General features: G+C 38.8%; 1 protein-coding gene across 1 annotated transcript; it reads right to left on the bottom strand.

Annotated features, from left to right (window-relative positions):
* Window positions 1-178: 178 nt before the first annotated feature.
* srp68 (signal recognition particle 68) lies at window positions 179-26,944 on the bottom strand. The gene is made up of 16 exons (XM_057338217.1): window positions 26,803-26,944; window positions 26,397-26,463; window positions 18,786-18,899; window positions 18,360-18,555; window positions 16,544-16,626; window positions 13,495-13,604; window positions 13,304-13,386; window positions 13,038-13,178; window positions 11,209-11,307; window positions 9,431-9,498; window positions 7,736-7,889; window positions 5,557-5,651; window positions 5,338-5,467; window positions 3,740-3,815; window positions 3,568-3,623; window positions 179-1,642 (listed from the first exon to the last, which is right to left on the bottom strand). Exons 1-16 carry the CDS (start codon window positions 26,888-26,890, stop codon window positions 1,415-1,417), a joined length of 1,788 nt encoding a protein of 595 aa, XP_057194200.1. The 5' UTR covers window positions 26,891-26,944; the 3' UTR covers window positions 179-1,414.
* Between the last annotated feature and the right edge of the window lie 350 nt (window positions 26,945-27,294).

Raw genomic sequence — 27,294 nt, forward strand, 5'->3', positions numbered from 1 at the left:
CTAGGAACAGACCTCAATTGTCTTGAGTGGCAAAGCTCCATTACAGCACTGAGCCGAGTTCCTAACTGTTGCTAGTATTATGAACACACACGCACACAAAAAAGTCATACAATTTTTTCAGGGAAGTATAAAAAGCCAAACATGCAATAAACAAACTGCAAATTTTGTAAGGGGTAAGTCAACTTATAAGCACAACAGTTTATTTGTAGGGTCCATGCAAGCTGACAGAAACCATCCTATTTGTAGAGGTCAGGGTTTAGGGTAGTAAGTGTTACTTAAATCTACACAACTAAAACAACACAAACAGCAAAAAGGCTGATTCTCGTGGTCGGTTTAACATTTGATCATTCAAGTGAATATATCTACATCAATGGCAGTATCACAATGGCAGGTCTTACATCAATTCATGAAAAAGAAAATCTGACCACTGAAGTTAAAACCTTTAAAGAAATAAAATTCTGATGCGGGAAATATAATAACTCATCTGTACTGACAATGTTTTACCTGTTCAATATAATAAAGTAACCACTTTTATAATGTGGTGATATGAGATGATCTAGGAATTTATTTTTCAGACTGTAATTTGGGATTAAACAAATCACATTTCCCCTGCAATGATAGGGTGTATGGACTGTTGTGCCCCTAGCAAGATGAAAGAAACTTAAGGTTTATATTACACCCAGTTGTAGAAATAAAGATAATGGATAAACTTTATATTTCATTTCAGCGACTTAAATTTTCCACATTGCATTTATTTTTCTCAAATCTGTAATAGAAAGTTCTCAGAAATGGTATGGAACATAATAAAATTGAATAAAGCAGGGGTTATTTCACCCAAAAAAGAAAATGTTGTCATTAATTACTTGCCCTTGTGTCGTTCAAACCCATATGGATTTCTTTGTTCTTCTAAGAATTTTTAAAACTCTTTTATTCTTACATTAGTCTTATCAAGCTACATAAAAACTACTGAGTGTTCTGAAAGCATACAGATGTATTTGGTGAAAATTATATACATATTAACCCATTGTTTAAATCTTGACCTGTGCCTTTTCTGTGCAAGATTCCAATCTCAATTTACTGTTGTAACAAAACACATTAGCGATATCCACAATGCATCTGCACAGAAACGAGAATGCAACAGAAATGGCTAAAGACCTTGATATTCAAGAGGATGCCCACATCTGTATGCCATAGACCATAAGTCGTTGTTGTAATGTCATTTTTGTGTCCTGAAGTTTGAGAAGAGCTGGTCCCATTAAAAAGACAAAGGTTAAAGATAAAAAACATTGGGTTTGAACAACACAAGTGTGAATAAATAATGACTACATTTACATATTTGGTTGAATTTACCCTTCAAACTAAGAATGCTACATGGACTACAGATGCAGCCAAACAGGCCCAAATTAAACTGGAATTAGTTTCCAAAGCCAAAGAAGCCCTTGAAGTAGCCAGTGATGCCCCCTTTGCCCTTCTGCTCAACCTTGTCATCAAGAGGTGGAAAAGCAACATGGTTAAGTGCTAGGTCAAAGAAGAGAGGCTTGAATGGGACTGGATGAAATTCTGGAGGGAATTGCACTAGATTGGGCTGCTTGCTCAGGAGGATGGGGTCATGACGGAAAGTTTCCAAATGCTCAGACAGAGGCTGTGGATCAAAGAAAAAGAGATTTTATAAAGTTTAACAATATACCTGCTACCTTGCATGTTCATTCTACTCTAAAATATATTATTTGGCATGAGTGCAAATAAACAAACCACATCTGATCCTTTACGCAGGGCATTTTTGCAGGGTGTCAAATTAACAAAATTGGTAGTTTGCAGCAACTATTTTGATTTGCATTTAAAGAATCTGTGAGGACGAATTTAGAACCAAGGGGAAGCCCAGAGCTAAAGCAGAAATGAATGAATGAACATAACAGCAACAACACTGTCTTTCAGCCAATGAGTGAGGGCTAGCGTGGCAGAATACCATTATTATTAATAAGCTAGCCACATAATGAATGCAGATAGGGGATTTACATGATTTAAGTTAAAAATGTGTGTTGAGCACAGTATGATCATGAACTGTTGTTGTGAGGATAATGTCCCTGGCAACACAATTTCTATTTCAGAGTTAGAAGTCTGGAATTTTTGGGGTTGCTACATTTGCCATAGGGCTGAACGATTAATCGAAATCGAATCGCAATCGCGATGTGAGACGTTGCGATTTGCTAATCACAAGAGGCTGCGATGTGGAAACGATGTGAAATATAGGAAACGCGTCTGTTCCAAGCCTGCTTTGAGTGGCATTCTTGCTAACCAACAGAGTGAGCGCACCTCCGTTATGCCTAATGAAAAAAAACAAAGCGGGAGAGAGAGAGTGTGTGTTATTATGGCATCTGCAGAGTCAGATCGATCATATTAGGCAAATAAATACTAAAGAACCATCCAATTCAGAAGACCGCACACACAGCCTGTGTTATACTCGCTCTCTTCCCCACGTTGCGCGTCTTGCGGACGAGCCGTTTAAACTTGACGCGCACACATAGCCCGTTTCATACTCGCTCGTCTCGCGGACGAGCCGTTTAAACTTTATGCACACACAGCCTGTTTCACACTCGCGCGACTCTTCCCCGTGTTGCGCGTCTAGCGGACGAGCCGTTTAAACTTGATGCGCACACAGCCTGTTTCATACTCGCGCGACTCTTCCCCGTGTTGCGCGTCTCGCGGACGAGCCGTTTAAACTTGATGCGCACACATAGCCTGTTTCATACTCGCGCGACTCTTCCCCGCGTTGCGCGTCTCGCGGACGAGCCGTTTAAACTTGATGCGCACACATAGCCTGTTTCATACTCGCACATCTCTGCCCCGCGTTGCGCGTCTCGTGGACGAGCCATTTAAACTTGATGCGCACACACAGCCTGTTGCCTTGACGCACGCGCGCACCCTGTGTCAACTCACGCCTAGCTCCACGTTTCAAACAAATGTAAATTCTATCTAACTGTTTTGCTAATTTCACTTGGATGAAATTAAACATTCAGCACATTTTCTACTTGTTTTAAAAAATCCCACATACTTAAACAATAATAAATCAGCCTATGTAACCTATGAACTATTTTAATAATTCACTAACACAATAGAAAAGGGTTACAATGGGAGTTGTATTTGTTTTAATGGAACTATAATAGTGTACACTGGTATTTGGATTCTATTGGGGTGATGTAATCTTGAAGCTGGGAACCAATTGAACAACAGTAAGCCCGATTTGAATAATGCCCAAAACACACTACAAAAATGAATTTTGTAATGGTTTAAATGGAAACAATTAGAATTTCTGTAATGTTTTTTTTGTTGTTTTCTTTCAGCAGGGTAATTATACCCATACTGTGCTCCACACAACAATACTGAGCTGAAGCTTGAATTAGAAAAGTTAAAATCGCAAATCAAATCGCAATGTCTGTCAAAAAAAATCGCAATTAGATATTTTCCCCAAATCGCACAGCCCTAATTTGCCAAGTAAAAAAATTCCTGATTCTAAGTCTAAAATAGAAAGACCTTTACCAAATATTTCCTAACTACTCCCTCTCTTACCGAAATGTCTTTAAACTGCTGTTGTGCGGGCAACTCATCTGCAACATCGTCTTTGTCTGAAACACAAATACAATCATAATTAGTCGCTTTCAGGTAAGAGTAGGTTAACTGGTCCATTGTGAATGACTGAACTCTTTGTAACCGATACTAAATGGTATCCTTGATGACCCACCTAAGATTGCTGCGGCCTGAACGGAGAACTTTTCAGCATTGACCACAGTAATCAGCTCCTGGACATCTGGAAGATCCTGAAAAAAAGGCCAGAATAAGAGCCAAATACATTCTTTACCTAGAACACCCTCATAAGCCCTTTCACTGGTAAACTACCAGCAAATTGAGCACATTTGACCAGAGACGACATACAACGCAGGACTTGCCGACTGCTTTGGGTTAGGGGTGTGAATCGTCATTGGTCTCACAATTCGATATCCCGTTGCATCATCAATTTGAAACATTACTGCACAAGTAAGCCTGTCTGTCTCACACTTTAACAATCTGTCTACACCACACATGAGCAGCGCGATGCGACAAAAGAAACCATTAAGAACAAGTAGTTTGTCGTAGTAGTGGAGACGGAATTGCTGTGTTTACAATAAAGCAGTAACAACTGGCACATACGATGTTTAATTGCACGTTTTAATAATCGATGATTTGTTTTAATCCAGCGATGCAGCAAACGTTTACATCTGCATCGCATCGTAAAAACTATTATTTTTGACAGCCCTACTTTGGGCCAATCATCACATTAATGCATGCATACTCCGGACTGTGTATCTCTTCACTTCTCTGCATAGAAGCTGTTCAAAACACACTTCCAAACACTTTCTCATGTATTCGCCAAACTGCTCAACTTTCACACATTTTCTGTGTATCTGTATATGTAAACATTACTGTTTTAGCGTCAACATTTGTCTCTGGAAGTTCAGTAGGTCAGTTTGAAGCTTTTTAGTACAGCAGTGCTCATTTGAATCTGCATCTTATAAGCATTTAAGTATTTCAAAAGACGAAAACACTGATTATTATTCATTCTATTTATAGGTGCCTTTCATGGCACACACCCTAAATAAATTAATAGACTTCTTTCTCATCCTATCATATGCTTTCTGAACACATTGAATATACAGAGTTGCCTGGAATTATTTGAATACTTTTGCATTGTTTTTTATAGCTTGGGCAGTTTACTTCCACTGTTAAGTTTTAGTGAGAAGTTCAAATGCACAAATAATATCATTAAGAAACTCGATTCATGTGAAGTTTGGAGGCTATGACTGTTTTCTAACTCCTCCTAGACTATCACATTAAACGTGGCATAAATCATTTAATCACTAAAAAAGTTCACTCACTCATCAGATACATGACAACACAAATGTTTGTGGGGCCAATATTGTCAAATCTTTTTACCCAAACTTGAGAACTTGGCACATCTTAGCAACGTCAGGATTTTTTGTTTTTACCTACAAAACATTTTTATTAAAAAAAATTATTCACACTATCTGTTCCACAAAATGTTCTAAATCAGGAAGTTTTCCCTATTTGTCTGAAACTGCTTGGTGCCTGATAATCGCTGCTTGTGGCTATATTTAAATTTGTATAATACTTTTCGTAGTAACCACTGTTACAAAGCAGCTTTGCTTATTACCTGAACATCCTTATGTTGCCATTCCTTTTTATTGGTTATGTATTATAGCAATACAATGCTGTTTTTTGATACCTTTGTAGTCACATTACTCTTTTGTAAGGAAAGACGTGTTGATGAGTGGTGTAGGCTACCTCAAGGCTGTCATTGAGGCTCTTGGCTTTCAGTTGGACCTCTCTGGCATATTTCAGAACCCTTTCATACAGGACAAGACCTTCACTCCATTTCTTCACAAGAACATAAGACTGAGCTATATAGAAACACCTGACCAGAATAAAAGAACAGACAAACAGATTTAAACAGATTAAACAGACTGATTAAAAAAAGGCTGACAAAAGGGACTGAAAACTCACCTGTAAGCCTTGTACACCACAGTCTTAAGTGCCACCTCTTTCTGAAAGGTTTGATCCCCTTCTAGACCTTGCAAGGATGACAGCTCAGCAAGACTCTGGATAAAGAATAAATAAAACACAAACACCGTTAAACTTTGTTTCATACTCTAGGTCAGGGGTCTTCAACTACTTTTCTTTGAGGGCCAGATTCCAAAAGTATAAATAGGATGCGGGCCAGTTTTTTTTTACCATATTCTCATTTCTTCTGTTATTTTGTTTTTCTGTTATTTATTGCGTTTTGTTCCTTTTATACTGTTTTTGCTGCTGTTACTTATGGGCTATGATTAAAACATGCACACAAATATTGCATCCAGTATTTGTGCCTTTTCATGATATTAAATTAAAAGGGATATTGTCTTTTTAATTGTATTTTATATTCCTTAATGCGTTACTTTACCCAAAAATTGCTACTAATTTACACACCCACAGTCCTTCAGTACATCGAGATGTGGGTGGCATTGCTTTTTCAAGAAGATATTTATGAAGATATTTGGTTGAATTAATTAAAGTTAAATCAATAAAAGTAAAAAACGCAAATACATTCGACACAAAAGTAATCCCTGCCCCTTGTGACGTTAAATTCGCGTCTTATAAATCAGTCAATTAATCTGTTCAAAAACTGAAACTGAACGCTATTATCACATCTTCGGGTGAATTCCGATCGCATTCATGTGCCCCACGCACTTATAGGGCAGAGCCTTTGTATAGTGCGAGTTCTGGGGGGAGATTAACAGCTGTTTTTCGTAAATATAGCCGTTATACATAATGAATGCAGTAATAAAAACAACACCGTTTCCCCCTTATCGGAGACTACCGTTCACGTGGTGTGCCCTTCCTACAGTTAGCCTACTTTCAAGGGCAGAAAACGCGTTTTAGAACACAACCTATCGCGACCAAACCGATTGCCTGTGGCTGTGCAATGCATTGCTGATTATAACGTTTTAAATAACATTAAGTTTCTTGGACTGACCAATCAAATCGCTTTATAAGACGTAAATCATTATGAGCAGCGGGAATTACTTTCGTTTTGAATGTAGCAGCGTTTTGGACTTTTAAAGATGTGGCGTCTCAGGAGGACGTGCATTTAAAGCACACCGTTCTTAAAGTCTCTCAACTTATTTGAAATGTTAAGGTGGGCCAGGTAAAGATGATTGACGGGCCGCATTTGGCCCGCGGGCCACCAGTTGACTAGCCCTGCTCTAGGTACTCTCTATGTTTACTGGTAGGGCTGTCACAATTATTAAATAATCGTCTCATCGCGATTGTTTGACCTCATCGCGATGGTTTCAGATCATCGCGATTATTGCACATCTCTATAGAAGACACTAGGGGGAGCTGTAGTGTATCTGCATATTGCATATTTTAGTGTATATATTGTTACTTAAGCATGGTAATACTTGTAAAATGTACCACCACAACACAATCACTTAAAAAAAAAAAAAAAACATATACAAATTACCTGCAGTACAATTTGATATTATTTAAGCAAATCTCAGTGTGAAAACCAGTCTACCAAAATTTCACTAACACACAAGTTAAATTTTATTGTAGTCTTGCAAGTGAGAAAAAAACAGACTAGAAGCTTTTCTATGACTGATAGTATTTTAATGGTGGCTTCAATTCACACCTGATAAATTTACTTAATTTACAAGTATTTGTCGGTTGTATTATTGACAGGTAAAAGCCTAAACCTTAAATATATGATGACCCAATTTTTTCCGATGTATTTCCAAGAAAAAAACATAGTCTTGTATTCAGAACAATATGGTCGTTTCAATCGCTGAATCAAAAATGCATGAGAATTAATTGTCAAAGCTCAAAAACAGACAATTAATCATCAGAACCGGCAAAGCCCTAAAACAGACAATTAATCGCCATAACCGCAATGATTTATTAGACAATTAATTGTCAATCAAATTTCATAATCGTGACAGCCCTATTTACTGGTGTGTGAAATTCCTGCTTAGTCCTTTGACTGTTAAAAGGAGAGGTTTTAGGAAACCACTTTTTTCATTTAAAAATGTACATACAGTATAACAACAGCCTTGATTTATCTTTATTCTGTGATCTTACGTTATCTGAGATCACATCAAAGAAACTAAGGTAAATGTTCAAGGTTAAGACTGTGTGCAATCAGAACCTGCAAGATGATGTCGTAGAGTCGTATGAGGTCTTGTGGTCGTGGTCCTCTTTTGTTCTCATCTGTCTGTGGTTCTTTCAGTTTTGCCTGCAGCATGTGAGCCATGCTCTCATTTCTCTTCACTACAGTCCACAGTTTGATATATGTCAGGTAGCTGTGTAAAGATAAGCATAAAAAAAACATGTGCATGCTTGAGTGTCAAATACTACACAGCAGATCATCTATATCAACAATTTAAAGATTTGCACAAATAGCACTGATAATACATTTATAAGGTGTGTAGACCAGGGTTGTCCAATGCTGCTCCTGGGGGATCGGCTGTCTGGGAGTCAGTAGCTTCAACCCAATGAAATACACCTGAACCAGCTAATTGAGGTCTTCATGATTACACAGTAGCTGTGTCTCGTTTTGTAAGGCTGCGTCCTTGTGTCCTCCAGAGGTATCATCCTCTAAAGCAGTGGTCACCAACCCTGCTCCTGGAGATCGACCGTCCTGCAGACTGCAGCTCCAACCCTGCTTCAGCACACCTGTCTGTAATTATCAAGCAAACCTAAACACCTTGATTAGATAGTTCAGGTGTGTTTGATTGGGGTTGGAGCTGAAATCTTCAGGACGGTCGATCTCCAGGAGCAGGGTTGGTGACCACTGCTCTAAAGGATGCGGTATATGGAGGATTCTCAACTAAGAATTAAACGAGACGTCCTTCGTAGGACACACTGGCAGAAAAGGAAACAGGAAGTACCATGTTGCTATGACAGCACTTTGCACTCGAACACCTGTCAAATTAATTAAAATGATTTCTACATGATTTTAAGAGGTAAAACATTGGTTACTTTCTACCCTAAACAATGCCAAAAGAGTTAAACAAATTGTATATACTTAAATACCGTTTTAAAACATTTAAAAATCACTAAACACGTGTAAACCTATTTACTACATATGCCTGCTAAGATTAAAAAAACGTGACAAATTATAAATTGTTCACATTTAAACATCACATATTTGATTGAATGTGCAGCTGCTGCCGTTTATTCAACACACGTTTATTTAACAGACTTGGCCGACGCAAAGAATTGTGGGTTATCTCTAGCAACTAAGGATACACCTCATGTGTCCTCCGAATTCTTGTGAAAGTAGGTCGCACTAGAAGGGTGCCTACAGAGTGTCCTACCTGCTTTTACGAAACGAGACAGCCTCGATGACGTAACAAGCTTCAAATGAGACCTCCGGAGGACGCAGCCTTCCAAAACGAGACACAGCCAGTGTCATGTCCACAACAGACGCGACTCGGAAAATTTACAAAAAACAACCATAACTAATATAGCATCTATTGTAGCTCACCACATTTCACCGTCGCTGCAGGTGTGAACAAAACTTGACATAAAATATAGCTTTTCGAATGTGTTGCGACAAAAGGTCAACACCTGACACGGTGAAAAATAACAGGCAGGTGTATTTCATAAGGGTTAGAGCTGAACTTGGTCAGACAGTCGATCTCCATTAGTCACGACTGTTATACACAAAAAAGAACTGGACATATTTTAAGGCATAACTACTCAAGCCTTAAACAGAACCTTACATCAGATTTTACAATACTTGCAACCTCTGGGAATCAAACATATGACTTTGGCATTGCAAGATCTTGCTTTGCAATGCAAGAGAACAAGTGTTTTGTGAATTGAACTTGTTGCTTACCTATGCAGGTATTGAATATTGGACACCTTGCCACTTTCAGCATTCTCTGTAGCCCTCTCCCTTTGCTTCTGTTGAGGTAAAACACACATTTTAAGACAGACAGTCTTTGATACATCAGTTAGATGTTTCACAGTGAGTAAAATGTGTCAAAATAAAGTAAAGGTACATGATGTTACATTTGTGTGTCATTTTAGCATCAAAGTTGGACAATATCAGAAAATGTTAGCAACACGCTAACAACTTGCGTAAATGTGCAAAAATATGCAAACATTGTTATAACTTGTTAACAACAAGCTAAAGCACGTTGGAACATGATGTTAATTTCATTATAATATACAGTATAATGCTGTTAAATTTCTGGTTCCTATGAACACTAAATTTCTTTCTGTGTTTTGGATCACCAGTACAATCAAATCATAAATAGGTTGGATGTTGTGAGAGAATTCTTCTGCAGATCTGGGAGCACAAAAACAAGACACAGAGAGGCATCAAGCTTTTGAACTCATTTATTTTAGAAACTACAAGTCTTTATATACACGGTGCCAAAAGACATCTGGCAGGTTTCATATGTCCAGGGATTCACAGAATGACCAAATAAGGTATAGCAGTTCGGACAAAGAATGTTTAGCTTAGAAGGAATCCCCTCCTTCCATGAATAGCCAGAAGGCACCCCTTCCTCCTACCCTATATATATATAGCCGACAATGTATAGTGAGCTTAACACTTCACAATTCTTGATTTTGTGGGCTTGTATTTATTTATGCGGAAATTAAATCTAACAAATGCTAATATCATGTTTTTGACTTTCAAGTAGGGATGCACCGAATGTTCGGCCACCGAAAATGTTCGGCCGAAAATAGCAAAAAACGCAAGTTCAGTGTTCAGCCGAATATGTGAAGTGGCCACTTAAATTTTATCGAACATGACTCGTGATACGATCGAGAGAGAGAGAGAGAGAGAGAGAGAGAGAGAGAGAGAGAGAGAGAAAGAGAGAGAGATGCCGCTCGCGACATCCTTTGACATCATACAGTGGTAAACTAAACTAAACTAAACAACTTGTCAAAGTATGTTCTGTGCATCCCGGCCACGAGTGCACCTTCTGAGGGAACAGTCAGCTTTTGTGGGCGGAGTTTGGAGGAGAGACGTGAACTGAAATGGTTGTCAGTCAGTATCAGTCAGAATTGCTTGCATTGGATGTTTTTTTTTCTCAAATCATTTTGCAATGTAGCCTATAATAATCCAACAGTTTTAGTTTATTCGTATTTTTAGCTTATAGGCCTAATGTGGAATGACAGTTTTTAATGAAGTGTTTTGTTGTAGGGGTACAGAGTAACTTACATTACATTCTTTTAGCAGTCAGTTAAAGGCCTAATTAATATAGGCTATTCATGAAGGGAGAGGGCTCAATTTTTTGTTTGAATTTACTTTGTTTTGCTCAATTTTATATTAAGTTGTATTGTATTTTATTGAAAAGCGAGACAAATTATAAAAAGCACATTTTGACTATTCAGTTTGTGCAATAGTGAAAAAAAATGGGTTAATAAATAGAAGAAATGCAAAAAAACATGTTCGGTGTTCGGTATTATTCAGCCTTCGGCCAAGTGTTTCACATCATGTTCGGCTTCGGCCAAGAATTTTCGTTTCGGTGCATCCCTACTTTCAAGTCAATAATAATACTGTACAATAATGTATATATGCACACTCCTAGTAATTATTTTATATCCAGGAACTCATACAGGTAGGTAGGTAAGGTGTAAAAGATGTCAATAGTCTCTTACCACATCAGTCCTGAGTTCTTCTCTGACAGCCTGGATGGTGTCTCTACACTCCACCAACAGACTCTCATACAAACGCTCTTTTGTCTCCTCATTATCTGCCTGTAAACAGTAAGACATAGTGTATGGTAAAATAAGCAACTCTAAACATTCCTTCAAGCCTTTTATAACATTAACAGTGTTGTCACACTAAACCTCACGATAGGAGCTCAAGTTATGTTGACACACAATTTTAATTCATTTGGTTGCCAGGAATAATTGAGCAGACATGGATCACTATATAATATAGTGAAACTATCATAACTAACATTTGGTAGGGATGAAAGAACAGCGTGAAAGCAAAGAAAGAAAAAAATACGATTGTTTGTTAGCTATGCAACAGAGCAGGTTTCTGAGGCATTCTTGCTGTGGCAGAGACTCCCTATCTGAGATGTATTCTTTTATCCTAGCTTTTGCCACACTAAGTAGCAAAAACATGCATAAAGATTTTCAAAACACTAAAAAGCAGTAGATTGTAATAAGCCAGAGATAAAAAAATGATACCAAACAAGAGAAACAAACCCAAATCTAAAGATTTCACTCCATAATCCCAGAAACTGGCATTTGCCAATTTGTTTTACAGATTGTTCTCTTGTAAGAAAAAAGCTACCTGAACACAAAAGGAATAACAGACTTAACAAAAAAGGAACAGCAAACATGAACACAGACATAGACGCTGCAGTCACACCTAGACAACACCTTGCATAATTACAACTGGGTGAACCACATTTCCGAAAGAGACAGAGCAAAGCAGAAACAAAGTGTGTTCAAGTCTTAGGCCGTGTGTGTACCGGAGCATATAAAACCCCCATTAAATCAAAAATGACTATTTCTACTTTTTCATGGAATATTGCAGTGTTTATTAAAATCAGTGTGGGTCATTCTTTTTTAGAATTTACGTGCCCTCATGAACTTTAATAAAAATCTGCCAATGCACTTCCGCCCTCTAGTGGCTATCCACCTCTTATAACATCAGACAGCTTGGGCAGAATATCTGTTAAAGAAATACTTCACCAAAAAATTAAAATTCTGTCATCATTTACTCACCTTCAAGTTGTTCCAAATCTGCATAAATTTCTTTGTTCTGATGAACACAGAGAACGATATTTGGAAGAATGCTTATAACCAGACAGATTCTGCCGCCCATTGACTACCATAGTAGAGGTTATCCTCTTAGTAAATTGAATTGCATAGTAGGAAAAAATACAATGGTAGCCCAAAGTGCCTCAGAACGGTTTGCTGTCCCATATTCTTCCAAATATCTTCTTTTGTGTTCAACAGAACAAATAAATTTATAAGGGAAATTGTCACCAAGGGTAGTCTACTATGGTAGTCAATGGGGTCCAAGATCTGTTTGGTTATAAGCGTTCCTCCAAATATCTTTCTCTGTGTTCATCAGAACAAAGAAATTTATACAGATTTGAAACAACTCGAAGGGGAGTGAATGATGACAGAATTTTCATTTTTGGGTGAAGTATCCCTTTAACTCCTCCCAACTACCAGTCTGCTGCCAGTCCCAGGTCTTTACGTTGCCACAAAGTAATTTGCATTTATTCACTCAGCAAACACTTTCATCTAAGTAACTTAAAAATGAGAAAGCATTCAACATTTTGTCTAAGAGATAAACAGTAATTGCAGTTTGTTCATAATGTTTGCTACTAGGATAATAGCTGAGGCGAGGGAAAAAATGCACAACATGAAAGAAACAGACGTAGAAGTTTTGTAACCACATCAACAGAGCTAGAATGTAGACAGTTAGTCCGATCAACCCAGAGGTGAGCTTGTTTATAGACCTGTGCAATAGCAGTTTCGTTGTCCGCCAAACCCAACAGGAAAATTCTGGCTTTGTCGATTTTAACAGGAACTGTACGACCCCTCCACTCAACCTCACTCATCATAGCTGCCTGCTTGGCTCTTGTCTGAGTGATCAACGCCTGACAGACAGACAGACAGACAAAAGAACAAAGAGAGAGACACCAAGTTTACAAATCAATTTATGCTGCAGTTAAAAGCATACAAGGACCAGCACTTAAACAGCTGTGAAGGCATGACCCCTGACCTCCAATTTTTCAGCCATCATGCCACCCCCTCCTCCTGCACTCAGTCTCATCTGCATGAGGTCATTTATAGCATTCTGATCACCTACAAACCAAACACAGAAACAGGATTTAAGCAAGAAAAATAAGGTAAACAAAGACAAACGTGTGTTTGTATGTTTCGGGGAAAAAATCTGTGTATTCCATTTCTCACCAATGTTATATGCACAGTATCGGATGTTAGGTGAGATCTCCTCCACTCTCTGATGATAAAGCACTGCTTGCTCCTCAGTAAAAGCACTTGCAAGTTTTTCATATATGGTCCTGAGAAAAATAGCCAAAAAGATTATATAAGCATAGCTAAATATACAAGTAAACTAAGTAAGTGGGTAACATAAAATACTGATGCATTTGACAAAAACATGAAAAAGAAAAAAACTAAGTATTGAAACTAGATTTGTAGACAAAAGCTGATGTTGCTTGACAACACCTAGCCTAAAATTTTTGAAAGCTGTAAGTTTGAAGAAATGTTAGATTGTAGTAGTTTTTAAAAGCTTGCATCTTATAGGTATTCATGGCACCAGCTTAGAAGGACATAAAAACACAGATTTTATAAGAAGTTATTTAAACTTCACAGGAAGCATGACAATGGCCATGTATAGTCAGGTGGCTAGTTTTCACCTCAGTGTGACAGAAGGAGGTGTATTGTGGAGCGACAGAGATAAAACCCGATAACCGATATATTGGCCGATATACAGTATCTAAATATTAATATAAAATTCTCTAAGACTGACTAGTGGACAACTGCTTTTATTTGATAACATTCACTGCAGAAAAACAAAGTAACCATTAGTTCGCTTTCCCCTCTGAAAATCATGTACCAACTTTACACTAGTTAACGATTCTTTAACCTTCAAACGTTTCTGGTATATTCTTTATTGGTAACACCTTACAATAAGGTGCTATCTGTTAGCAATTAGTTTATGCATTAGCTAACATAAACTAACAAGGAACAATACTTCTAAAACATTTAATATTAATTCATGTTAATTTCAGCATTTACGAATACATTATAAAAATCAAACGTTGTCACTGTTAACATTAGTTAACGCACCATGAACTCACATGAATAACTGTATTGACATGAACAAACATTGACAAGGATTAATAATTGATAACAAATGAAATCGTTCATTGTTAGCTAATGTTGGCTAATGCATTAACTAATGTTAACTAATAGCACCTTATTGTAAAGTATCTACATACTGTACCTACATCAACAATGTTTTGCTCATATCTTTAAGTGAATGATCACGACAGAAAGACAGTACTGTACTGTATTTTAACTGTAGCAGCGTGCAGATGAAGTAGTTTAACCAGAGGAAATTATTTATGATTTATCGCCTATAAAATATTGGCCTAAATTCTATTATCGGCCGATACGATAACATTAAAATTGACCATTTATCGGCCGATACCGATATGGCCGATAATTTATCGTGAATCCCTAAAAAACAGTTTTAAGTACAAAAGCAAATCACGACGCAGCTCTTCTGACGGTGGACTCCATTCTTTTTGTGAACAAGTGTGAGATGGCAAAACATTGCACTGTCAAACCACACAATTTTGGGACTGACTCCTGTTCTGTGGACATGCGGAGCAATAGTTTAAAGAGTACATTCCTCGAGATCATAAAAAATACATTTCATGAAGTGTTTAATTTTGCCGTGTTTGAATGTAAGCAATCTGCCAAGTTGTAAATCCGAAGGTGAACGAATAACAAAGTTATTATCTTATAAAAAAGGTAATCGACTCTGAATCACGCGAACAAGCCATGACCTGTCCGAATCTTAACCACAATGTACCTACGTCACTAGAAAAATCCCCGCCTACTGACTGCGAAAACTTAACTCTCTCCTCCCCAAACACTGTACTAGCTCGTTCGTGACGTGTGCATCATGTCTAAGAGAAGCTGTGTTCTATGTAGTGAAACTAAGTCAGTCTTATTTTCACTACCAAAGGAAGAACTTCTGAGGAAAAAATGGTTACTATTTATTTTTCAAACGACACCAAAGGAGTATAAACCGAACGTTTTACTTTGCGCGCGTCATTTTACCGAAGATTGCTTCATCAATCTTGGCGCCTTTACTGCAGGATACATTAAACGTCTTTCCTTAATAGATGTTGCAATACCAACTTTATTTGGACCTGTAAGCTCCACCGAATCACAACCTGTAAGTGTGACTCTTTATTTTTGTCTTTACTTAAAATTAAATTTGTGTGACGTTATCTCATGTCTGTGTTTAGCTACCGTTACCGTTATTTTTGGGGTTGTTACTGTTTGTTTACCTAACGTTAGCTATAAACTCGTTGCGCTAATGTAAGTGTTCAACCATATTAACTCGCAAAGTCTTTATTTCAAGAACTGCGTGGTGTACTATAGTTATAATAACATCTGAAGATACGAACACCGTACACTGTATGCCGTGATAACTAACTGTTACAAGAGAAGTGTCTAAAACAGTCCTTTTTCTTACTGGCATCTGTATAAGGATTAAAGAATGATTCGTCAGACTCGGGCTCGAACTGGTAAGGTAAAATCGACGCCATCTCTCTCTATACACTGTTAATATCCAACCACCTGCAAACCGTAATACAGCAGTAATGATAGGCGGTCCATTTGCGACACATGCTGAACGCGTTTGACCAATCACAGCAGACTAGACCATTTGACCAATCACAGCAGACTAGACCATCTAACCAATCACAGCAGACTACACTATCTGACCAATCAGATCAGACTACGCTGGCGGAAAGGCGGAGATTACACAGATGAATCGCGGAACGAATCATTTGAGAGTCAGTCAAGAAGTAAGGTAATAAAAACTGCTTATTATTACGAAATAATAGTATTTTTACATCATGTATGTACATAAACTTGTTGTCGGACACTCCATAAACCAAAATAAGCCCTTAAAAATATTGAGGAATGTACTCTTTAAGAGATTCACTTTTGGATGCGGTTGTGAGAGAAAGAAATGAGTACAGTTGGAATTTCAAACTTTTGGCACAGGTGGACATTCAAAAAATTTAGGTAAATGAGATTTTTATGGGAGTCTGGAACACGAAAAATGTTAGTCTAGTTGACGTAAACGTGGTAACCATGTTTAACCATAACAGGGTGTTCAGTTTCTTCACAGTGGACCAGATGATTAATATACTGTATACTGAATCTCCACTGGGAAAAAGAACCAAATACTCACTTGCACTTGTTGAAGGCCTCCATGGCAGATGTCCACTCCTGCATTTCAAACTGAACCATTCCAGTAAGATATGAATTGTAAGCCTGCAGACAACAGCAACCAAACAATGGAGAGGAGCTCAGTCAAGCCAGCATTAAGATTTATCACAAGTCCAATTTACACCTGGTATAAATGTGTTTTAGTGTTGCAAACAGAACATATACATTCTGCATGCAAAAGCTCAGGTTGAAAGTCTACTCTTGTTTAAGATTGTTCAGTTTTATTCCATTTTGTTCTATAATATTTTTCGTAAAATGTAGCTTTTGAATGTTAATCAATGAATAGGCTGTTTATCATGTTGGTGAATCTGATATTGTGTTTTCTTGTTAATTATATTGTACAAACTGAGTGTCGTATGAAAGCTTTTTTCAGTATTTTTCCGTAATTAAAGAGTGGAGGATTCAGCACCGTTTCTTGCATTCTGACGTCTTTATAATGACTACGTTTACATGCACCCTCAAAATGCGATTATAGGATTTTGGCAATACTGCGATTACACTTTACCTCATGTAAACGCAATCATTCGATCTAAATAATGCGATTAAGCTAATAATCCCAGTAGGCATAACAGTAGGCCGGTTTTAATCGCAATAAGAATGCACGTAAACACATTAATCGCATTTATGTTTATTTAAATTTATACGACCGCTGTGGGAGTGTACCGAGCACAGAAATACTACGTCATAGGCCCAACTTCTTTTTTGACAAGTTGACCATGTTATGTTTCTTTTTAACATGAAATTCCGTTACGTAACAACTTTTCTTAGTCCCTTAATGGACAATTCTCCCAGAAAAGCACGCCCACGTGCCAACCAGCAAGAGTAAGAGAAAGAGCACGCCCATCAATGTGCTTCGTTCGTTGTACAGAAGTTCAGCTGTGTTTGTTTGTTCACTGCATTTCGGTGACGAATGTTATATACATGGTGGATATAACGCTGGATTTGCAGATCGTTTGAAACTGATAGATGGAGCGGTCCCAGCGCAAAAAGATGCCGGACATGAACCGCACGCGGTAAGTGAACCCGAATCAAATGACTGTGTTTTGTTGGCAATAAGACAACACAAATTTATAGTGAATCAACAGTTATGCAAGAATAATGCAATGATGTATTGTGTGCTCGTGCTTTAGTACCGCCCACTGCACGCCTTCAGGAGCTCGACTGTTTTCGGAAATAATCGTGCAGCTGTATCTGTCTTTTATAAATGTGATCAAGCTCAAGATTCTTCAAAGATACTAAGTATGCAATACTACTCTATAGGTACTCAAGGTTAATATGAGATTGGCAGAAACTGTGTGTGGTACCTCCGCTTTAACAAACGTACATCAATAAACACTACTGCTGTCAATCAATTGCAGTGGATTTGGCAACAATGCAAAATGCAGCAAATCGCACTGTAATTAGAAAGCTTTGACTATCTTCACACAGAAATGAACAAACAAGTGTCTACCAAAAATAAGTCGAAAAATTCTAGACTATTCGACCAGCAGTCACCCAAGCCTATTGATTGCCACACCGCAAAGGACAAGCAAATCATATTCTACCCTTTACAAGGAATTGCTTACATTATTAAAGCTAGGCGTGGGGGAATAATCTAAACTATGTGCAACCCCACGCTGAAATTCAAGTGCCGATCAAGCCCTGAAAGTGAAAATGGGTACATGATTGAACTGTTGTACAAATCTTTCATCTGAAGCATCAGTAAATGAGCTCAACATACAGCCACTCCAGGAAATCTACTGAGGCACACAAGAATGCTTAACAAACGTCAGTTGCACCTGAGCTTCCAGTTTGGTCTTGGCATCCACACAAGGACTTTCACACAGCTTTGCTAGCTGCTCTCCGTGTTTCGCAGCCTTCCGCAAACGAGCCAGAAGGTGGAATCGCTTCCTGGGCTCAGTGTTTGCTTCCTGTTTCAGCTGCATGGCATAACTCCATGCTCTTTCTGCTTCTATTAATACTATTAACAGATATCTAGGGTAAAAAATAAAATAAGAGTGAGCAGGATACAAGTGAGTATCTGAGTCATTTGAAAATGTAATTGTGAATCATTAACATTTATTTTCAAGATTTTATTTTTTGCCATATCACCCAGCCCTAAGACAATTTTAAAGATTTCACTAACATCTACCACCTATGTTGCCTTGTCATGTAGGTTGTTCACAAATTAACATTTTTATTTAAATTGTACCAGAAAGACTTACCTGTTGTCTTTAAGCATCTCCACTGTCACTTTCTTCCCAGAAAACTTGTGCCGATTGCCCATTTTAAAGCCCAGAGTCTTCCTTAATCGACGCAGACGTCTAGAGCAGTAGCCCCTTTGGTGAAAGAAAGAATGAACAAGATTCAAGTTGAAGTCATTGCTCACAACAGGTTCTGTCACATGTGTGATATTAACCAATATGAAAACACAGATGCCAAATGTACCTTTTGCAAGCTACAATCTAAAAAACACAAACAGCTGGGTCATTTTATTGGGTTATTTTCACAGTGTTGGGTAGTTTTTTTTCTAACCCAGTTAGTTGGGTTAAAGGGTGGGTCATTTTAACTGACAGCTAAAACAGCGCACCCCTTACCCCACCCCGATGCATTAAATGGTTATGGTCACGCATCTTCTGCCTCAAATTAACCTCACAGTGCGGTTACCCGACACCTGTGTTTTTAATCACCTGAGGATAGAGTGGTTTTCAGTGAGTATTATTGGGGAAAAAAGGTTTGTATCAATGTTTTTTTTTAATCTATAATCCATTGCTGTCTGCAAGAAAATGTTAAATTATGCAAAATATGATGGTTCACATGACTGTTATAAGTAACAAGTTTTGTCAGCTTTGAACTGTTGAACCTTTAACCTTAATGCACTTTGGATCATGGACATTGTTGTTGTCTTTTTCCTGCATTTTCGACTAATTAAAATTACATTTTGTTCAACGTTTATATGAATACATGACTTTTATCAGTCAATGGGTCTCATTCACTAAGCATACGCACATTTTCACGAACAATCATGATTCACTAAAACATTCGCACTACAATTTATTCTAAATTTAAGAGAAAATAATCACTCTTTATTGTTAAGGGAAAAAGTATGTGTCATCGTAGGATAATAGTTATATAGCTACTATATATAATTATATTTATTATTAAGCTAAAACGTATATTTAATTTTAAAATGATTTCATCATATAAAGTGAAAGAGTAAGAAAAGCTGAGTTAGACTATAGCACGAGCGGCCAGGTTTCTCTGAATGACAGCGCTTTACGAGAGAGCTCTGTAAACTGTGTGTCAGTATGAAAGGTGTTTTATTGTAAATGAACTGATTTTGAGGACTGCGCACTTGGAATTACTCAAAGATCTGGTGGGGTTGCGTGGAGTATCTTTGACTTAAGTGGTGACAGGCGGTAAAGGAACGTTATGCGGAAAGCCCTAATATGGATATGGTATGGGCGTGATTTTTATGCAAATGAATAAACACATGTGCGCGGCCGCTCATTTAGAATACTCCAAATTCACTAACATCAGGACGAGGTTTAGAAGAAATTCATGTGCATACGCATGTGTTGTGAATTAGATGGAAATAAATACAAATAATCTACGCAAATATTAGTGAATGAGACCCATTGTTACTGTTAATTATTATTGCTTAAATAATTGAATTTAAGTTTCTATGAATGCTTGACTGTTAGAAGGGACCTCTTATTATCATGTTCGAAAAAACATCTTCAGTTAGCACGCACTATAGCCTTGAGGGCCTTTGTGTGTGTGATTGTAGTGAGAACGAGTGGAAAATCCCAAGACGGACATAACAACCGGAGACCTAGTGGCCTATAGTTCTATAGAGCTCCTGAGGTTGACGTCATGCAATCTGAACTCAGCCATTTTGGCAGGCATTCAGGAGAGTGCTAGAGCAGCTGTAGCATTGGTATTGACAGTGGTCAAACAATAATTTAAAACTAGGCTGTATAGACTTTACAAAATCGTACTATTTTAACATGATGGACAGCTGCTGTGCACCAGGATGTCGAAACAGGCGGGGGAAAGCAAAGAGAAAATCATTTTATCATTTGCAGACTCCAAAGTTGAATATCCATTACAAAATTCACGTCAATTTTTACCACTTCAGGCTTTTAAAGAGTCAAGAGACAAGTGAGTTTAACCTCAAAGTTAGATTGCAGAAAGTAAGTGTGATCAAAATGATTATAAGCATGAATGCCTCATATACATTTAATTTCACTTCATATCCGTTAAATATCCACATTAGGGCTGGGCGGTATGACGGAATATTCTGTTACCGCGGAATAAAATGTCAACCGTACGAGATTTTTCTCTTCCGTGTATTCCGCAGAATGTAAATAAGTAGGTGTGGTTAACTCAGCGATCTGCAAATTGGGCGTTATTCTGAAAAAACAAGTAAATGAATGCACCAATAACAAATTAACGTTATCAAATATTCTTTCAGTCTGTAGTTTTGTGATCCGCCCAGTCCGGCGCTTTCTCCTGTTCCGCAGTGCTCCTGCAGGGATCTGTGCTCTCGCACAATCGTTTCGCTTTATGTCCTTGTTATCAGTCCTCCTTACTATAATGGTGTTCATAACAAAACAGGAATGAAGAAACATTCGTCTTTTACAATCACGTCTTCAAATTTGATATAAGGTGAAGGACACCACCAATTAATGATGTGATTTTAATGCGGTGTTAATGATCAGTCTAAATGCTGTAAACATAAATGCTACAAAGACCTTCTGCTTTAATATAATTACAATTATTATTAATAATTATAACAATTATTAATTTGTAAATCGCAGTGAATCTCATGTGTGGCCATTTGTGATTTTGTTACGGAGATAAAGGACGATATCAGGGATTTTTGGCAGTTTTACACCATTTTTGTGTTATTTTCCTATGGCATCTGATAGCGGTTGGACCCGGAAACTGTATATGTTCATTATAGGTGCGTTTACACTTGGCATTAACATGCGATCTCGGTGATCCGAACAAGCAGATCGGATCTTCAGACAATCAGGACACAGCGCGTTTACACTTGTCAACAAGTGGCTTTCACATCTGGATAATGTGATCGGATCTCTATAGTTTCCCGCCCATTATTTGAATAAGCCTGCTTTTTGAAAATAGCCCCGGTGCGGGGAGATTTCACACAACACGTATAACGGGGAGGATGAGCATGTTACAGATTTGATACGCAGCCATGTTGAACTCGAGGCAGCGGTGGGAAGTAAACCATGGTTAAAACGATTAATGATCATATATGTGAAAGTATAAGCAGAGGACGTTTGTAAAATGACACAAGCTTTTGTACTTGAGCTGTGGCGGGTTTCACTCTCGCGCGCGCACGCACACACACACACACACACACACACACACACACACACACACACACACACACACACACACAGGCTTTGGTTGACTATCCCCGTGGGGACAGTCCATAGGCGTAATGTTTTTATACTGTACAAACTGTATATTCTATCCCCTATCCCTAACCCTATCCCTAAACCTAAAGATCATAGAACAGTTTTTGCATTTTTAGATTTGTAAAAAATATTGTTCTGTACAATTTATTAGCTTTTTTGCCCCTGGGGACCTCAATTTTGGTCCCCACGGTGACACGAGTCCCCATGTGTTGGTGTGTATTCAGGTTTAGGTCCCCACCGGGATATACAAACATGAACACACACACACACACACACACACACACACACACAGACTCTAATGGTGTTTTTAAACACATCATTTGTTTATTCATGTCACAGACACATAAAATAATCACATAAGTAGGCCGACGTTCCTATGATCAAAAGCGACCACTTACATCGTTCTCGTCTATTTGGGTTGGTTCGGCTGAAAGTGACAGCGCGTCGTTTCTTTGGTCTGCACCCTAAATAGCGTGCTTACTGACATCAGCTATTAGCAACACTATACAATCTTGTTTCTGTGTGTAAATGATATACGGTGTATTCAGAACTCCGTTTCAAGCTGCCCATCTGCCACTTAATCTGTCTTCCGTCAGATCCGTGGGCGTGGCTTGTTGGTTTTGACTAAATCTTTGGTGTTTCAAGTCTTACGAAACCTTTACCCTAACCCACACCCTAACCCTAACCTTACTCTAACCATCTAAACTACCTATGATTGTTAAAATTGATGAAAAAACACATTAGGGTGATGACGTCAGACTCAAAACACCAAGGATTTAGTGAGAGCCGTACGAGACAAGCGGCAGCAGCCCTCGGGGAACCGGAGAGTTGATTACGCCGTATAGGCTACAGTAAACACACACACGTATGTTAGAAACAAGCTGGTATAGTGTTGCCATTTGTGTCTGTGACATGAAAATAAACAAATGATGCGTTTTAAGATGGCGCTGTGTGTGCGCGCGAGTCAACGCCATTCATGGCAGTCACAAATACAGCGATGATACAGCTGAAGTGGTCAAGTAAAACATCTCGTGTGATTTGACATAAATCCTCTGTAGGTTAAAGTATCCATGATAATTTCGTGGGAAAATGAACGACTGTGCAACGTTTGGGAGCAAGAGTAAAGTTTCCGCTGCATTTGTCAGCTGCTCCGCAGTCTGACAGGTTTCGGACAGACGAGAGAATAATGACAGCCGGCGGGGTTTTCTGTGAAATTGTACCGGTAAATGTAGATAAACTGTCTGGATTGCGTTTACATTACACTGAGATCCGATCACAATGCGTCCTTGACTACCTCTGGACAGGGGCGGAGCCAGGGGGTGGCCAATGGTGGCCAAGGCCACCATAAATTAATCTTTGGCCACCCCCCGGTCCCCCATCACCGCTTTGCCGGCAACTTTTTTGCGGAACCATTTTTGTACACAGTTGTTCCCATATGGACGCATTTCAACAGCGCACCTCAAACAAGTACTTCTCCACCCAAACTGAAGGTGGCTGTAATACACTCAACTTGAATTTCAACCACCAACCAGTGTTGCCAACTTGGCGACTTTGTCGCTAGATTTAGCGACTTTTCAGACCCCGTTAGAGACTTATTTTTCAAAAAGCGACTAATGACAAATCTAGCTACTTTCTGAATAAGCCTTGGCGGCTTATTCAGAAAACATTCTGCTTCACGTCTATTGCCCCGCGAGAGTGAGCTTTTGCCTTCCCAGCAGCACCGCCTCTCTGTGTCTACTCTGTTCAGTGCGCGGCAGGAGAAGCAGCACATTCAGTTCAGACCGCACTGACACGTGAATGAGAGAGGCATGTACAAACAGTGTTTCCAAGAACTAATCACTTATTGACCTTGTTAGAGCATTTATGATTTAAAACGCGATGACTGTATGGACGCAAAAACAAGAACACAGACGGATTTTAGCTGTTCAACGAAAGTGACTGCTGGTGTGTAGTTTTAATTGGTTGAGTTCACTCACTATTACATGCGTTTTTGTTGTCTGCCAACAGAAACAGAAAAATAAGTCATTAAGAACCTATTTATTGTGCATTTGGGTGTATTGTTTTAATATAATACTGTATACAACCGCTCAGAGAGTAGAGATGTGAAGCAGACCTGAAGCACTTAGCTGTCAGATACTACGTGATGACGTCACTGATATGCGCGTGACGTCATCTGGCGACATTTAGCTACTTTCCATTGAAAAGAGTTGGCAACACCGCCACCAACACAATTACAGAAGAAGTAGTGTTGTTGTTGTTCACGTGTGCTCCAACGGACTTTGTGCGTGCAGTAGGAGGACTGTCTGTTTCCCGCCGCGAGAGAAGAGGTCACAGGTAAGTTAACAAGAAGAATCAAGTTTATTCACTATGTTTGAAATGTTTCATGTCTTAATGTATGTATATTATGGCTGGCGTGCTGAAGTTGAAACAGACATGGTAAAGTTTGCTAAATTAATTTAGGCTGTTAATTTAGCAGTATGAAAGTTTCACTGTGTCAGTGTCATTTAAAAGAGCGTTGTAGAAGGCAGCAAAAGTAAAGTCAACTTTCAGTGCTGATTTAGCTTAATGGTGGTGGTCTGTCCGTGTCATATCTTTGAAAGAGAATTAAAATGTTTTGTGGGCAGCCAAATGATAATATGCAAAGTATTGCAAAGGTATATTTTTGAAATGCTTGCCCATAATGTTAAGGTTACTATATTTTGGTTTTTCTGTGATATTGTAATGTTTGGTTGATAAAAGTGCATTCTGGTATATTCTTATGTCGTGTAAATTGTCACTATGGTGTGAGCTTTATCACCAATTAAAAAGACACCACCTTCTGCAATGCCACACTGTTTCAGATCTTTTTTTTTAAATCAGTTTAGTAATACATTAAAAAGCTTATGTGGATCTTCATGATGTAATTCTACATGGCTATCACTGCCTGTTTAAGTAAATGAGTGAGTGACTAAGAAACACTATTAGATCCACAGTGACTTGCCACATAGGAAAAAAAAAGATGATATCAGTTTCTGTGCTGCTACCCCTGTGTGAGCTATGGTCTCAGTCTGGCCACCCATATGAAAATTGTCTGGCTCCGCCACTGCCTCTGGATCAGGACACGCTGATCGGATGACATTCCGATCAGAAGTGCGTTTACACTTGTCTTTTCAATGTGTATGTGGACAACATCCAGATACAGATCGCCAAGTGTAAACGCACCCGGTGCGTGACGTCAGGCTTAACAAGCAGATTGGATGCCAGGCCTATTAATATATGAATCAGTATTCATGAGGTGCTTGCATTGACTATTTATGGGTGAAAATGGGCGTGTACAGGGCGGGATATGAGGCTGATTCACTCTCCTTGACGCCCTCAACGGCCAAGACGCGCTGCGCCGCGGTTCGGCGGCAACCAATCGGAACGTAGAAGTCCATCTCTTGAGATGATTCCAGAGAAAGCAGCCCTGTAAACTTTGGTTCCGACCACATTAGTTCCCAAGCAAAATGGAGGAGAAGTTGATAACTGCTGTGGCGGGTTTCCCAATCCTATACGACGCGTCCCTGTTTGCGTACAGGGACATAAATAAAAAAAATGATGCGTGTCTGAGATTGTTTGTGTTCCTGGTGAGTTGCTGATGATTTTACGTCATTAACGTTATACATTTTCTGCAAATAAGCGGAAATTTTATGCTACCTTTAGCTCCAGAGAATGCAAAACAGTGTTACTGCTGCAGAATATTATTTCGTTAGCAAACGTGTAACTACAATAAAGTTTTTTCCACCGATCAATTTCTTGTGGTCAGTCTGCACAAGATCAACAAGCTTGTTTGCTTTGAGGCCCCTTTAAATACAAGATAAGATTTCGATCTACGTCAGAGCGTCAGCGCGCCCAAGACTCTTTCTACAGCGTTGTTGGCAGGGCAGCCAGAGCGATTTTTGACGCGCTCAACGGCGGCGGTCTGAACGCACAATTAGGCGGAGCGCTCTGAGCGCCAGAAGTTGAAAAACTCAACTCTGAGCAGAAAAGCGCTTGACGTCATGAGCCGTTTTTTCCATTGTCCAATCGGATGAGTGGAGAGGCGGGGCTTCCCTTGTCGCAATGCTCGGAACGCTTGAAGACACGGAGAAACTTGTTGTGGCTGTTTCGGGTTATTTAGCAACATACAAAAAAAATCTTTTCAAAGAGTCACCAATAGAGCAGCGCGGCGCGCCTCGCGTTTTCGAACATGAAAAGCGCGTTCTGTGTGATTGTACCCTAAATCAGTTTTTTATCTACTATAGTTTTTTAACTATCGAGTTAAACTGTAATAAATAGAATGTGATTAATTCCAGCTATTTTAAAATTAGATTGTGACATATGGTTTATACTTTATTAATTTCAATTAGAAGTGCTAATTTGTAGTACCTGTAGCGCTGATAATCCCCATGCCTGAGTCCATGCTGCTGCTGAGAATCCTTGATGATCTGCAAGACTGAATCCAGAACTAAGGAATTTCTTAGCCTGGAAATGTCACTTTACCCTATGCGTTAGCCTATAGCATAATGGATAATAAATGTGTAACGTTGCACTACAAATATTCAGACTACAATTAGAGAAGACCTCACAATGTGAAGTATATCATGCCTTTGCCTTAGAAAAGTACATGTTGGTTTCCATAAATATTACCTCTCACAATTAAATCACTTAATTATAAAGTGACACGTATGCCATTACATCTCAACACAACCGCCCGATGTTCTGCTGTAAAGACTGCTGTTATATTGTACCAATGCACTAATAACGGACTCTGTCGCTTTAACAATAAGGATACTCTCCAAGCCCAGACTCCCGTCAACGTTGTTCTCTTTATTTTCGTCCATAGCCGGTGTTTTCACCTCATTTTGTAGCTCTGAAGCCATTTCTCAGTAAGCACACGTCTGACAACTACCCAGGCCTGCGGATGAAGAACTCTCTTTTTCCGCTGCTGTGTTCGCAAAACCAAGGGGTGTATTACCGCCACCTATTGTGGCGTAGTACAAACGAGCTGCGGATCGCATAGTTAAAAAGTGCAGTACATTACTACCATCTACTGGGGTACTCAGTGACTCGCAGTCTGGCAACAGAAAAAGGCAGACAGACAAACATGGCTTTAAAAGATCTGTGTCCACTGGGACACTGGTGAGGTCGAGATAGAGACACACTTTCTCCTTCACTGTGCTAAATTTAAAGAGGTGAGACTTTCACAAAATTTCAAACCTCATGTCAGAGTTTAAGAGCTCTTCCGAAATAGAGCAAATGCAGACATTACTGTGGGAAAACGCAC

This window comes from Triplophysa rosa, linkage group LG7 (assembly GCF_024868665.1).
Source record: "Triplophysa rosa linkage group LG7, Trosa_1v2, whole genome shotgun sequence".
Taxonomy (NCBI): Eukaryota; Metazoa; Chordata; class Actinopteri; order Cypriniformes; family Nemacheilidae; genus Triplophysa; species Triplophysa rosa.

Bases quoted from the DNA above. Each gene is read 5' to 3' on its own strand.
- srp68 (XM_057338217.1), bottom strand. From the start codon at position 26,890: ATGGCTTCAGAGCTACAAAATGAGGTGAAAACACCGGCTATGGACGAA. The intron at 18,556-18,785 runs GTAAGTCTTTCT...TTTTTACCCTAG, and splicing joins GAGATGCTTAAAGACAACAG to ATATCTGTTAATAGTATTAA. The intron at 9,499-11,208 runs GTAAGAGACTAT...TTACCTCAACAG, and splicing joins AAGAACTCAGGACTGATGTG to AAGCAAAGGGAGAGGGCTAC.